Raw genomic sequence first — 13,844 nt, 5'->3', positions numbered from 1 at the left:
TTAAAGGCCTCAAAAGAAGACTAAATTCCTCAACTTCTGTATAATTTGCTCAGATAGATTTTCCATATCTCATCAGAATAATTTGGTTGGCTTTATTTTAACTTTATACTGTCCTTGATTATTAAAACAAAGACCAAAATGAAAGAAGTTTCCCACTGGGGAAAGATGTGTTTCCTTGAAATTGCTCTGCCTTCTCTGTTTCTTCTTAAATATTTTATTTCATTTCTATGAAGTGGGAAACGAACTACATTCTCAGGCACTTATGATCCTGTCTTAATGAAGTGATTGAATCTCCTCTGAAACTTTTGCTTTCCCCAAATTGAGTCCTAAAAAAAAAAAAAATTTCAAGGTGTGTTTTACACAGAAACTACCTTTGAGACTTCCCAGAGGGCCCTGGGAAAAATCACCAAACTTTTACCTTTTATTAGCAGTAAACAAATACTGCAACTCAAAACTTCCTTTTCTAAGGGTGCAGAAGGTCTTTCACTTACACAATTAGGTCATGACAATATACAGCTTACCTAAAAGTTATACAATAGCATTATTTTATTTATGGACTAAACAGAGAAGCCAAAACTGAACCACAACTACAGGGGACAATATACAAATGAGAAATAATCCTGTGACTATTTGAAATGAACTGGATGTTGCGGATTATCTAATTGCTTTTTAAACTTTACAGATGAAGAAAGTGAAGCTAAAAGAGATGACTCAACTCAGCCTAGCTCATTCCATTACACTGCTGCCACCATGTCTAGCTAATTAGGCAGAAAAGTATTTCATTGAATCTGTTTTTTTTTTTTTTCCCAAACCCAAGAGCAATCAACATAGAGTAAAACATGTTAAGTGCAAAAAGATTATAAACACAAGGTATGTATAATGCAAGAGATAGAAGTCCTGTGCTTTGGTTTTTAATCTTACTGTCCTTAAACAACAGGAAAACAGCCTAGAAAATAAAGTTGTTATTCCAAAAGAGAAACCAGTAAATACTGGTTACTGAAAATGAATTTTTCTTGACTGGCTCCCTAAGTAAATATATACTTGGTATTAGTATCAGCTTAGAGAAAAAAAAAAAGGTACCCTGGGAATGTTTACTGTTTTCCTCAACTTAGAATTTTATACTTATACAGTCATTTAAACAAAGAAAAATTTTTTAAAAAAGATTTTATTTATTCATGAGAAACAGAAAGAGAGAGAGGTAGAGGGAGAAGCAGGCTCCATGCAGGGAGCCTGATATGGGACTCGATCCCAGGTCTCCAGGATCATGCCCTGGGCTGAAGGTGGCGCTAAACCACTGAGCCACCCAGGCTGCCCTAAACAAAATTTCTTAGGGAGAAATGGTCATTGATAGTACAAAATCACAAGTCACCCCTTTAACTACTTAATTTGAATTATCATTTATTATAGCCTATGTATTCCTTATACTAAAATTAGGATTTTTAGGAAGTTGAAAATGTATGCCCCATCTGAACAAATTTCTAGGAAAACAGCAATACCTTCACAATCTTATTTTGCATAACTGCTTAACAAGAGACATTTTTCATCATTCCATTTTTTTTGCAGAAATTTTACTTCATTTTGAAAAACTTTGAATTATCTTAGAAATACCTGAATATCATATTTATCACCCAGTACAGTAACTTGCACATCATAAACTAGTAAAATTGTTTTATTAAATGTGTATATTAAAAGGAAGAAACTTGAGGCACCTGAGTGGTTCAGTCGATTAAGCAACAGACCCTTGGTTTCAGCTCAGGTTGTGATCTCAGAGTCAAGAGATCAAATTCTAAGCCAGGCTCTGCCTGAAATTCTCCCCCTCTGCTCCTCCCATTTCTAATGCGCACATGTTCTCTCACAAATATTATATTAAAAAAAAAAAAAAGGAAGTGACCTATTTTCAACATTTGGTTATTTTGGAATTAGGGTACCCACAATCCTTTAACTGGCAAGTTATTTTAACATTCTGCTAAATAGTGCATTTACATAATAACTTCTTTGGTACAATGCCTGATGAAATCATGTACTGTTTTGTTGTTAATAATAATAATAATAATAATAATAAATCAGGAGGCTCTACAAAATTGCTTAGAAAAACAAGTTTTCTATTTATTTAAAAATAAGTTTGTAGTTACTACATTGCAGGGACAGGAATTCTTACACATACATTCTAGTTTGTATAAAAGGATTCAAAGAATTATGCATCAAAACTAACATAGAAAGTGTCCACATAACAGTAAAGAAAGGTCCAATCAATATGTACAAAAAGAAAGGGCACTGCTATTCTGATGTGAGACTGCTGTTCATAACATGATATTCCAGGTTTCTGGAAGGAAAAAACAAAAACCTCAATAAAGCTAAATAATTTGTCTTTAAACTCTGTGTTACTTATTACATACAACAGATTTGCTTGTGTTTAACATTGTTTTCTGTACAAAATAAGTATAATTTTAATTTGAAAATGTGTCAGTTTCAACTTTAACCCTCTAGGTCAGTTACTTTTAAAAAATTGAGCTACATTCTACACGTCTAAATATCGTGTGACAGGATTTAAGTTTTCTAAAAGATCTTTAAGAAGACCTCATCTTCTTGCAGTTTTAATATGGTCCAAAAATGTAACTTTGTATTTTTGCCTCAATTAATAGTTTATCATTGTGATTAATCAACACACACAATCTTAAAAAGTAATGAGCATGTGTGTGCCCTCTGCATCATATCATGTGTACTATATATCATTTCAAACCTATTCTTAGCTCCTTAAATGTAGAAACTCATAGCCACCCACTATTATGTATTTGGTTTGTGCCATATAAAGGTTAATTTCCTGATGATTTCATCTGCATTAAAAAAGTATTTCAACACAGAGCTATCAAAACTAAAAATAATATATATTTATAGCGCATAATATTTTCTAATTATTTTACTGCAGTGTGTACAAGATTTATCTCTGGAGCGTCAAAAGTGGTAGTTACAGTCTTCTGACTCAATTTGACCTCTTGGCTACTGTACATAGTACAAAACATCATTTGTAGTGCTTAGCTCAGTATAATTAAGAACATAAGTAGTTTCTTAGTAAATGTAGTATTTAGTTCAAATCACTTGGAAATTTGGGGAACTGAGGAGAAGTGCAAGGAGTAAAGGTATATTTTTCTAATTTTAATAGGAAAATAAATTCTCACCTAAACATAACTAAACCACATCACAACCTCTTATGTAAAAAATACTTTCTTAAATACTTTCTTAGTATGGGGGGTAATTCATGGAACATAAAATTACTTCCCCTCTTATGACTTTTAAAATCAAGTGTTTCCTGCATATAAGGAGAATGCTTATAAGCCCTTTAAACACTCAAGTATCTTGGTCCTTTCAACCTACTCAAAAATAAATTTCAGGTGAACAAAAACATTCAGAATAACAATTTGTTTTCATTAAATAGAAAATTGATAATCAAAATTGCTTCCAGTTGACATGTGAGAGATACATAGGTATGTATGGACAAAATGGAATGCTAGAATTAAATACTACTATAATGTATATTAGAAGTCAAATTTTAGAACATGTAAAAGTTGTGAATATCACATAAGCAAAAAAGTTATTTGAATACATTTGCTAAAATGTCTGATTAATATACCACACTACAGATAATGGGCAGTTCTAGATGTTAACACACTGCTGCTGCATGAGGATCTTTTAGTAGACTAGTCTATCTTTTGCAATTCATTTCCAAGTGTTAACTAAATTCAGCCAAATTTTTATTTCAGATGTGACATGATCGAGCTCACAATTATCCTTTAGTTATTCTAATTAAATTTGAGGAAAATACTTTCATAATAATGTTAATAATAGTCTTCAAATTTGTGAAGCTGTGCCAATAATAAAAACAATGGAAACAAGACCAACAAACCTTTAGTACATAAATTTATGCAGAAACCAGTCTAATGACATATTAGTAGATTGCAAAGGATAAAATTTTAAGAAGCTATATATATATATTGCCCAGTTGTGAGATTGTAATTAGACTGAATGTTTAAACTGCTCATTTGCAACATTTTATAATTTTTTCATTTGACTAGGACTGGAGACTGCTGGGGTCGAGGGAAAGAATATTAGGGTTAGGTACTTAAAAATATATAAATTGATTTATACTTTCCATGTATGTAACAAGTTATATTTCTGAAACTTTCAATAAACTTGAAGCTTTTATTGCTCACCTATGACAACTGTCAACATTTCCTTTTGCCCTATGAAGAGTACATACATGGTGTCACTGTCTCAAAGAGGATACTTTTCCAATATTTTTGATATTTGGTCAAACAAAACAAAAATATGGCAATGACGTAAATTTCTCAATTCAACTTTTGCATGTATAGAAGCTAAATTATAAAAATATAAAATCTAAATATATCTGCTATTACTAATACATAATTTTAAGTGTCTCAATTACAAAGAATCTGGATCCAAGTCATTTTTGCTTTACTAAGAAACCAGTGTCTAATGATGTCCAAATAAGGTCATAAATATACAGTGTCTTTAGAACAGAACAATACATTTACTTGTTGCAGTTAAGATGGTAAATAATCATTTCTTTGCTAATCCATACATCATATTAGAGGTATACTCCACTCTAAGACTGTGTACGCTCTTCCTTTTTCTGTACACACCTTAAAACTATACACATAACTTTTACAAAAATGGATTTATATATAGCCTATTATTTTTTTCCAACACAATGCAGATAACATCAGGAAATTACATGTTTCAAATAGATTGCCTTCAAAAGCAACACATTACTTTAATGACTTAAATCTCAAACATACACATTATTCTCAATAACGGTGTAACTGAAAGACTCATTTTACTATACAACCAAGCCATCCATTTCTGCATTATGAAGAGTTTAACTACTGAATTTTAATTATATAGTTAAATATATTTGTTAGAAAAAAATAAATATACAAAAAACCTGAAAAATTTGAAATTATTTCTCGACTGCAAAATCACAGCAATCCAGTTAAGATCTGGAAAATGGTTTACTTAATTTCACGGGAGGATTTCTGTACAAATTTAGTTACAAATGATCTAAAAAAAGCCCAAATGCATCACTTTCCATTGTTCTTCAATACAATTAAATGACTGACATTTATCCCTACCAGAAATAAGAAATGATTATGTAATGTATTTTGCCAAGGTTCCATTAAAGACTTTATTTTTCTATATCAGGGTCATGCTGATACACATTTTCCCATCCTTACTTTTTAAAAATGTAGTATCTGAAAATTTTGGTTACATTTTTGTACCATACCAGTCCTCAGAAAATACTACATTCTTTAAACTTTTTAAAAAATGGACAATAATTTTCAAACAATAGAAATGGTATTTATGTTGGTTTTTAAGGTATAAAATAACTAACTGTACCATAAACAAATAAATAACTGCTTTCCTTTTCCATAGCAGTACATATAGCAATACATTCTCCTAAGTCATATAGTTATCATTTACAATAGACAACTTAATTTTACTAATGATGCAAAAAATAATAGAATACAAGGCACAATCATTAAATGGAATTTTTCTTTAGGGTGTATATTGACATACCAGCGTGATAAGGATACCATAAAAAGTGCAGAAAAAACACAATGTGCAATGAGACCACTGTATAAAACATGATTGCATAAAAAGTGATTTGGCCTATTTTAACCTTTAATAATTGAAAATAACCAATCTTCCCCTTAAAATTAAACTATAAAGTATGACATTTTAAAATTATTTTTATTCTACCACTATCTAAAAAATCCTGAAAAAAGAATTTATACCTGGGTAATAGTATATAAGTATGTGTTTGTATATATATTTAATTATACCCATTTATCAATATATACACATACACACACAGACACATTTCTTTGTAAGTCATTTTAGCCTATTAGATATGTCTAAAGTTTAGAAACGACATTAATCCAGATCAACAAGTAAACATCAAATCCCATACCTTTTTCCTGTATTTTCCTTGAATCCTTTAACCACTTAAACATTTTCTCTAAAACATCTCTGTCAAAGGACCCACCAGTGCATTATTTTCTACTATTAAGTACCAAAAAAAGATACATCTCAGCATAACTCTTTTTAATAACGTGCTCTTTAGAATAATATATAGCCTTTCCAATATTGAAAAGTGTATGCTGTCCTGACAGTCAAAAACAGGCTTTCCACTGCACTGATTCTCAGTCTTTGGCACAATAAACAGAGATTGAGTGATTGATATAAGAATCAAGGTCTGAAAAATTAGACAGTCAAATGTTTTCCAATGTGGATATGTTTCCTTTTCATCAGTACATTTTCTCTTATGTTTGGCAGAAATGGAATACAGCAAAAGCCTTGTCTAGATTCTTTGTAGATGAACATTCTATAATTAAAATTAAACTTTTTAGGGTATCAAATGGTGGGAATTTTATATTTATCTTTAGAGGAAACACACTTCTTAATTTACTGCTACTCTGATAACATCTGTCTTCCTAGGGGCACGACTTCTGTATCAATAGAAATGTACCTGGCTTGGTAAAAAATAATTCATTTTAACATGAAATGCTCTATCACTAGGAATATTATGCTCCTTAAGAGTGTAGCAGAACTGTCTTTTCCAGAAATAAACTGGGAATTCATTATAGGTCCTCAATTTCTTTTGTTTCAAACAGTGAATGAAATGAATGTTGAAATGCATAACCTATCTAAGGGCAATAAATAGCAAACATTTAAAATATATATGTATATATTTATATATATATATATTCATTTAAAGAAGTGAAGTGTCTTGTAAGTTTGTTTGTTTTTTTGCAAATCAAATCATAACATTCCCTAATCCACCATAGCAGCAAGGAAGCAGAAGCCTTAGTTCTACGTATTCCTTAACTGTACCTGCTTTATGATTTCAAAGTAAAATATTTTGGTACAAGTTACCAACCAATTAAGTTAGCTTTTGCTTTTTCAGTCAACTTTCGGACTCGTCCTCTACTAGAAGTTCCAAAAGTCAAAGAGGTGTCTTCGAACAACAGCTGCCTCTGCTCCTCTTCCGAATCATCCTCATTATAGAAAGCTGTCCTTCGACCTTGGTTTCTAGTTCTCATGTGGGGTTCAGAGCCTTTAAGTTCCTCAAACTCTTCTTCCTCATCCATAGGATCATCTGGCTTTTTTCGGTTACTTCTTCTTAGCATTTTAACACTTGTAGGAACTATGAGATCTGAATCTAGTTTTTGTGTCTTCATCTTCCTTTTTGGTTTTCTGCCTCCACGACTTTTTTTCTGTAACAAATCCTCCTTTACGGTATTAGTTTCAGAAAGAAAACTGCATGTTGAAGAAGGAACTACTTCATCTCTGATTGAATGCACATTATTTTGCTCTGAATTCTCTGGCTTTGCATACTGTAGCTTTTTGGGCTTTCTACCCCTTTTCTTGTGGATAACTTCACCACTATTGGTATTAACTTCTACCTTAGGCTTCCTTCCAGGTCCTCTCTTCACAAGTTTAGATGGCTGCCCTCCATGGCCATTTACTTGAATGCTTCCAGGTACAAGAGCATTGTTCTTACAATCTGCTAAAAAGGAACAGCAGCACACTTAATACATGGAATTGCTTTTTTAATTTGACCCTCAAACTAGTCAGTAAAAACACTGCTATACTTAGGTAACAATGCAATCCTAATTTTTGTTTTACTAAAATGAAAAAAGAACCAGCAGAAGGCTAATAGTTGAATAGCATTATTTTCTACTGAAAACTCAGAGGAGAAAAGATCCTCAGTGAAGTCATTAATGATCTCACATGAGGGAAATGAAACTCAGAGCAAATAATCTGTCAATACTGTAAATTATGATAGAGCTGTGATTAACCAAGGCTTCTTACTCCACTACTATACCTTTACTACACATTTTAATATAAAAGCATTTTTTCCATTACACAAAATGACCCTATATATTTGTACAGAGCTTAGCAACCACAAAGAACTTTATTGTTTACCTCATTAAAAAGTTTTCTGTACTCCTACCACCTTTAAGCAGTTCAATTATGGAAAATGACCTTATATAAAATCCATGACATTTTAACTTGGCAATCCCCTTCTACTTATCTCTAATCATTTATTTCCTGTTAGGGATGGAATAAAAAGCAACTATCAAGACTGGAATGATTCTAAATCTTATTTCAGTCTATTTTGGATGTGATCATCATACCCTCTCTAAAATCACAGAACATTTTATAGTCTAAATATTTCCTTAAGTCCCTCAGAAGTAAAAAGGATCTCCTCTCTTAATCCTACCACATAAGGAGTTTCAGAGTACATCTACTGGAATAATTTACATCAGCTATTCTCCATAAAAACTACCATGCCTTTGATATTCTTCACATACCCTAACTATAAGAGTAGAAATAAGTTACTCTTGGTCATGAACTATGTTCTCAGAATTGTTTAAAAAGGATTAAATAAACAACTAAATAGAAGTTTTCTTCACAAGCTCTTTGAAACAGTCCTATATCCTCGTGCAATTGAATGGCAAATGATTTATTATCATAAGTGTACTGACTCCATGTATCAATCAACCCTATTATGTATGCCACCATTATAATTGTAACAAATTCCATGATAAAGGCCATTATGCTTTATAAAAAAAATCAGAAAATTCTGAAGATCAAATTCTATATCTACAGGATCTCCATCATGATGAACTGCCCTCTGTGTTGAAAAAAAAATGCTATTACCCTATCAGATGAAGACATGTATTATCACTTTTTCCTTCAAAGTTCTCAGATTTTTTTGTTTGGTTGTGATGGGTATCATGCAATATAATATTCTAGAGGAAATCCATAAAGAGATGAACACTGCTTTTAAAGAGAATGCTTCTTCAAAATGGTATTTTTTTTGCCATAGGTTTAATTTATATTTCATAAATGTCAAGGAAAAAATCAAGGTCACAAGAGGTCAGAGCCAGAAGCAGAGGGAAAGGGCAAAGTTGTCATTTCCTGACCCACAGAGTACCAATAATTTTCTTTAGTGGTCTTCTAGTATAGTAAGGGGAAGGGAAGCAGGGGAGAAACGTGCTTGTGTGTTTGTGAAAAAAGTATTTTCTAACACACAATTACACTTAACCTGAGGATTCTATATATCTTGTTTTACATTAAGACTACTAAGACAAGGATTCTAAATATCCAGTCCATACACCCACTATAGAAATTCTACAGCTTGGCTTCAAGGACTCCATGAACGTCTTGAAATGGTCCCAATTTTGTGTTAATACGCCTAGGTGCATTTTCTGGGTAAAGAACTACAGATTTCATCAACTTTACAAAGCAATACATAAACTAAAAAAGGTTAAGAACAAAGGTAGCTCTCTTTATGTTGATCTGTGCTGCTCAACAAGGTAGTTACTAACCATGTGGCTATTAAGCACTTGAAACACAGCTAATGCAACTGAGGAACTGAATTTTTAATTAAATTTAAATATGTATAGTTTGAAATATTGATTACATGCTGAAATGATATTTTTGATATAATGGATTAAATAGAATAAATTCTTAAAATTGGTAATTTTACCTGTTATTATTACATGTAGTAGCTACTAGAAAACTTAAATCATGCTTGTCATGGTTTATACTATATTTCCATTGGACAGCACTGCCTCTTGATTCCATTAATCCAGGTTTCAATATTTACATAATAATGACTTATTAGCTAGCTAATCATATTTATATACTGTACTGGTAACTCATATATTTGTGATACTCAAACATGTAAATCAAATTGGTTATTGGACTCGTCCCCCCCAACATAATGCTAGAATCAATTTACTATATACATTTAATTTCTGTAGGGTTCAAAGTGACAGAAGCAAGGCCTATAAATATACTATATACAATTTTTTTAAAGATTTTATTTATTTATTCATGAGAGACAGAGAGAGAGGCAGAGACACAGGCAGAAGGAGAAGCAGGCTCCCTGCAGGGAGCCTGACGTGGGACTCGATCTTGGGTCTCTAGAATCACGCCTTGGACTGAAGGTGGCACTAAACTGCTGAGCCACCCAGGCTGCCCATATATACAATTTTTAATTTAGTTCAGAAAGGAGTAATATAAAAATATAAAACACTCATATACACAAAGTCATTTGCTTCTGTACATGTATTGCCCAAACGAGCATATTTGCTTGATTATTCAAATACTTATTGTCCACTATATACTAAGTATAGGTGATTAGAGAAAGTAAAGACAAGAGTTCTTTTCTACTCGATATAGACACATGTAAAAAAGAATACTCTAACTGCCACAAAAAGGTGAACTGGGTGTTCCTGCAAATAAAAGATTAAGTGCTTGATTCTGTCTGAAGGACTCAAGAAGAAGCTTCCTGGAGTAGATGATATTTCAAAGTGAGACTTGAAAGGTAATAGGAAACCATTAAATTGGAAAAAAAAAAAAGAGATTCCAAAGAAAGAAGAAGAGGGCAATGGTATTTCAGCGACTTTCAAGTTGTAGAGGATAGGTGGCATATGAAAAGGAGAAAGAATGGGATACCTGGGTGACTCAGTTAAATATCTGCCATCGGCTCAGGTCATGATCCTAGGGTCCTAGGATTGAGCCCTGCTTCAGGCTCCCTGCTCAGTGAGGAGCCTGCTTCTCTCTACCCTCACCATGCCCTCCTCTCCTGCTTGCTCTCTCAAATAAATAAATAGATAAGTAAATAAAACCTTAAAAAGAAAAGAGGAGAAAGTAAAGAAAGCTGGAATGTTAGGCAGGAGCCAAGTAATGAAGAATCTTATATAAAAGGCAAAAACAAAAAAACAAAAAACAAAAAACAAAAAAAAATAAAAGGCAAAAACATTGAAACTGACTTCACATGTCATTTGAAAGCAGGGAAGGATGTGAGTGTGTATTGTATGGGCGTGCACACAAGATGTGCCAGAGTGCAAAATGATCAGAAAGATCATTTTTGCACAATGTGGAAGAGTTGAGAATGGAGGCAGTAAGACAAGTTAGGAAACTAAGATAATAGTTCAGTTGAGAAATTATGTAGGACTGAATTAAGAACACAGAAGTGATAGGAGGAATGGATTTTTGAGATATTAAGGAAGCATTAGTAAAGGAAACTAACGACTGTGAAGTGTATCTGGAAGAGAAGGCCAGATGACTCCCTGATTTTAAGGCTTATGTAGGGGGGTAGATTCCAATGCCAGTAATCAAAAAGGATGTTTCAGTTGAAAAATTAAATTTTGAGAGGTTTCTAATAAAACTGAAGAGGAAATTGTTTACGCATAATTTGGAAGTCATGATACAAAATGCTTATTCTTGAGCTGCTTACTGCCAACAAGCCATAATTGTTTTAACATGTCACAAGGTATATTATGTAAGTTACTTTCTCCATCTTTTAAACATAAAGCTTTTATAATGAAAATATGCAGATGAAAGAATTTGGAAGCTTAACTCTAAAGGGTTAAAAGTTGTATCACAGAATAGTGGTCGGGCTGTAGACAACTCTGATGAGTTACTATTTAGGGAAGGGCAGTGTGCTGAATTTTGTGATGTAAAAACAACTTAATTTTTCTAGATAAGTAAAGACTGCTACATTGGGTTAATTAAATCCAATTTAATTTAAACTTTTTGAATATACTTAAGGTGGTATAATAATGAAGTTAGGAACTATTTAATATAAAAGGCTTTGATTCTAAAATTTGTTTTCATTTCCATATAGCAAGGTTTTCATGGCTTTTAAGTTTAATGACAACAGAGTTTGCTTTGGGCACAAAGCTACAAATCAAGAGATGTCTCACTGAATCTATCAACTAGTACAGAGTATGTGACTTTTAAATGAGCATACTAATAAAGAGAGGATATAAATGCTACCTTCGACAAAAAGCATCATTTTTAAAGAAATATGTACTATGTATCTTGGAAGCTACAAAGAACACCTTACCTTGCTCAATGATAGGTGATGACTTTGTAAGAGTGGATGTTTTTGAGAGTACAGATGATTTCACTTTACGTTTGACTGGCTTTTCCTTTTCCATGTTTTCTTTTGCAGAATTATTCCTAGTGCCATGACTGAAACTGGATTGACCAGGGCTTGAAAGAGTATTCAAGGTTTTGGAATGTTTCACAGAATTTTCTAGAACTAAAACACATACACACACACACACACACACACAAAATTAAAAGCTAAGAGTTATTTAACCTAAAAACAAACAAGGAGGTTGGGATTACTTCTAACCTGAATTAGCCAAAAGGATAAAACCTCGGGTTGCTTAATGTTTCCTCAGGAAATCTACTTTTAAACAGAAAAAACCGTTTCAGATCTTTTCGACACTAACAAGTTACCTCAAGATTATAAAGGCAACTTGGCAAATTATTACCAAGTCTGGGTACCAGGATTTAAATTCAGGCAGTTTGGATCAGAGTTGCCATTTTTAAGCATTACTCTACACTGACATTCCTAAATCTCAATTTTTTCTTATTAAAAATGAAAACAAAAAAGAGCAAAAACAATAAAGAGAGCAAAACCACTTTCTGCCCGAATTTACTAAAACCCAGTATATTTTACTTGGCAAAATAAAAGCTTAAATTTAAAAATTATATATACTTCACTTTAGAAACTATAACTGATTCTTACTTGTTTTCCCTGGCATTGCAGATGTATTAGCTTTTGAAATTAAAGTCTTTGCTGCTGAAGAAGTAGATGGTTGCTCAGTGGTAACTGGATCTACAATCACTCGATTGCTTCTGGTTCGAACTACAGAACTGGATTCTGTTTTACCATTTATCTGAGTGGCATTATGCCTTGGTGGAACTGTTCGTGTAGGTGTAGAGAATGGAGAGGTAGAGATATCTGATTTTAGCTGGGGTTTTAACGTCCTTTTTTTCCGTTCAGGGCTGTAAATAAAATAGTATCATTAGTCATTCTTATACCTTTACGTAGATGAATAAAATAGTTTAATAATACTGTTGGATTCAATATTTGTACTATTATGAAATATGTTAAAATATGAGATTTGTAGTGGATTTCATATGGTTGTGAGCCTTTGAAAGTGAATATTTAGTGAAGGATCGCCATAAATGCTACAGTTATATGACAGAAAGCATGATGCCATCACTATCCTAAAAATGCTGTTTTACTGTATAGATTTAGCAGTTTGAATTTAAGCACTTACACTAGTATAGCTTTAGTTAAAAGATTAAAAATCCTCCACATCTTAGGAACTTGCATGTCAAATATATCATTCTGCAATATAGGGAATAGTAAAGGAAGTATTAAAAAACACCAAGTTCTATCATTTAGATGACAAAGTTATAGATCAGTTGATGCTTTTTAAAAGAAATCAAATACCTTGATGCAGCACTACTGGAAACAGAGCTGCTTCTGTTTCTTTTCTTCCTCCTCTTGGTTATTGTATTTCTTTTATGAAAACGAAGAGCAGATTTATAATCTGATAAAACTGAACTAATGTGTTCTTCAAAGAAAGCAGACAGGCGCAAACTCATGCTGTAAATCTGTGGTAAGAAAAAAAAGTTTAAACATTCCTCAAAGGAAAATGCTTGTTCAGTAAATATTAACATACAAATATTTTACTAGTGAGTAGTTTTAACAATTTAAACAATACTTTCCCCCAATCTCTTTACATGAAGAGCAAAATTAAAGCATGCTTACAATTATTTTTATATTTAGATTAGAAATATTCCAAGTTTCCAGATTCTTTTCTTTTTTAAAATATTTTAAGTATTCTCTAATCCAACACATGGTTCAAACTTAGAACCCTGAGATCAAGAGTTGCATGCTCTACTGACTGAGCTAGCCAGGCAGCCCCAGATTCTTAAAGTAA

The 13,844-nt window shown here is 32.4% G+C and overlaps 1 protein-coding gene across 1 annotated transcript in view; it reads right to left on the bottom strand.

The window, feature by feature from the left end:
- Positions 1–2,085: 2,085 nt before the first annotated feature.
- Positions 2,086–13,844, bottom strand: part of LOC121486486 (pleckstrin homology domain interacting protein) — a 131,840-nt gene continuing 120,081 nt past the window's right edge. Inside the window, exons 36-39 of the mRNA XM_041747395.1 lie at positions 13,352–13,515; positions 12,638–12,897; positions 11,945–12,142; positions 2,086–7,585 (exon numbers count right to left, since the gene is read on the bottom strand). Coding sequence (XP_041603329.1) covers positions 6,948–7,585; positions 11,945–12,142; positions 12,638–12,897; positions 13,352–13,515 — 1,260 coding nt within the window. The 3' untranslated portion in view covers positions 2,086–6,947. The remainder of the gene's footprint in view (positions 7,586–11,944; positions 12,143–12,637; positions 12,898–13,351; positions 13,516–13,844) is intronic.

Source organism: Vulpes lagopus, chromosome 1 (genome assembly GCF_018345385.1).
Source record: "Vulpes lagopus strain Blue_001 chromosome 1, ASM1834538v1, whole genome shotgun sequence".
Classification (NCBI taxonomy): Eukaryota; Metazoa; Chordata; class Mammalia; order Carnivora; family Canidae; genus Vulpes; species Vulpes lagopus.
Note: the sequence above shows the minus strand (reverse complement) of the source record. Positions and strands in the feature narration are given on the sequence as shown.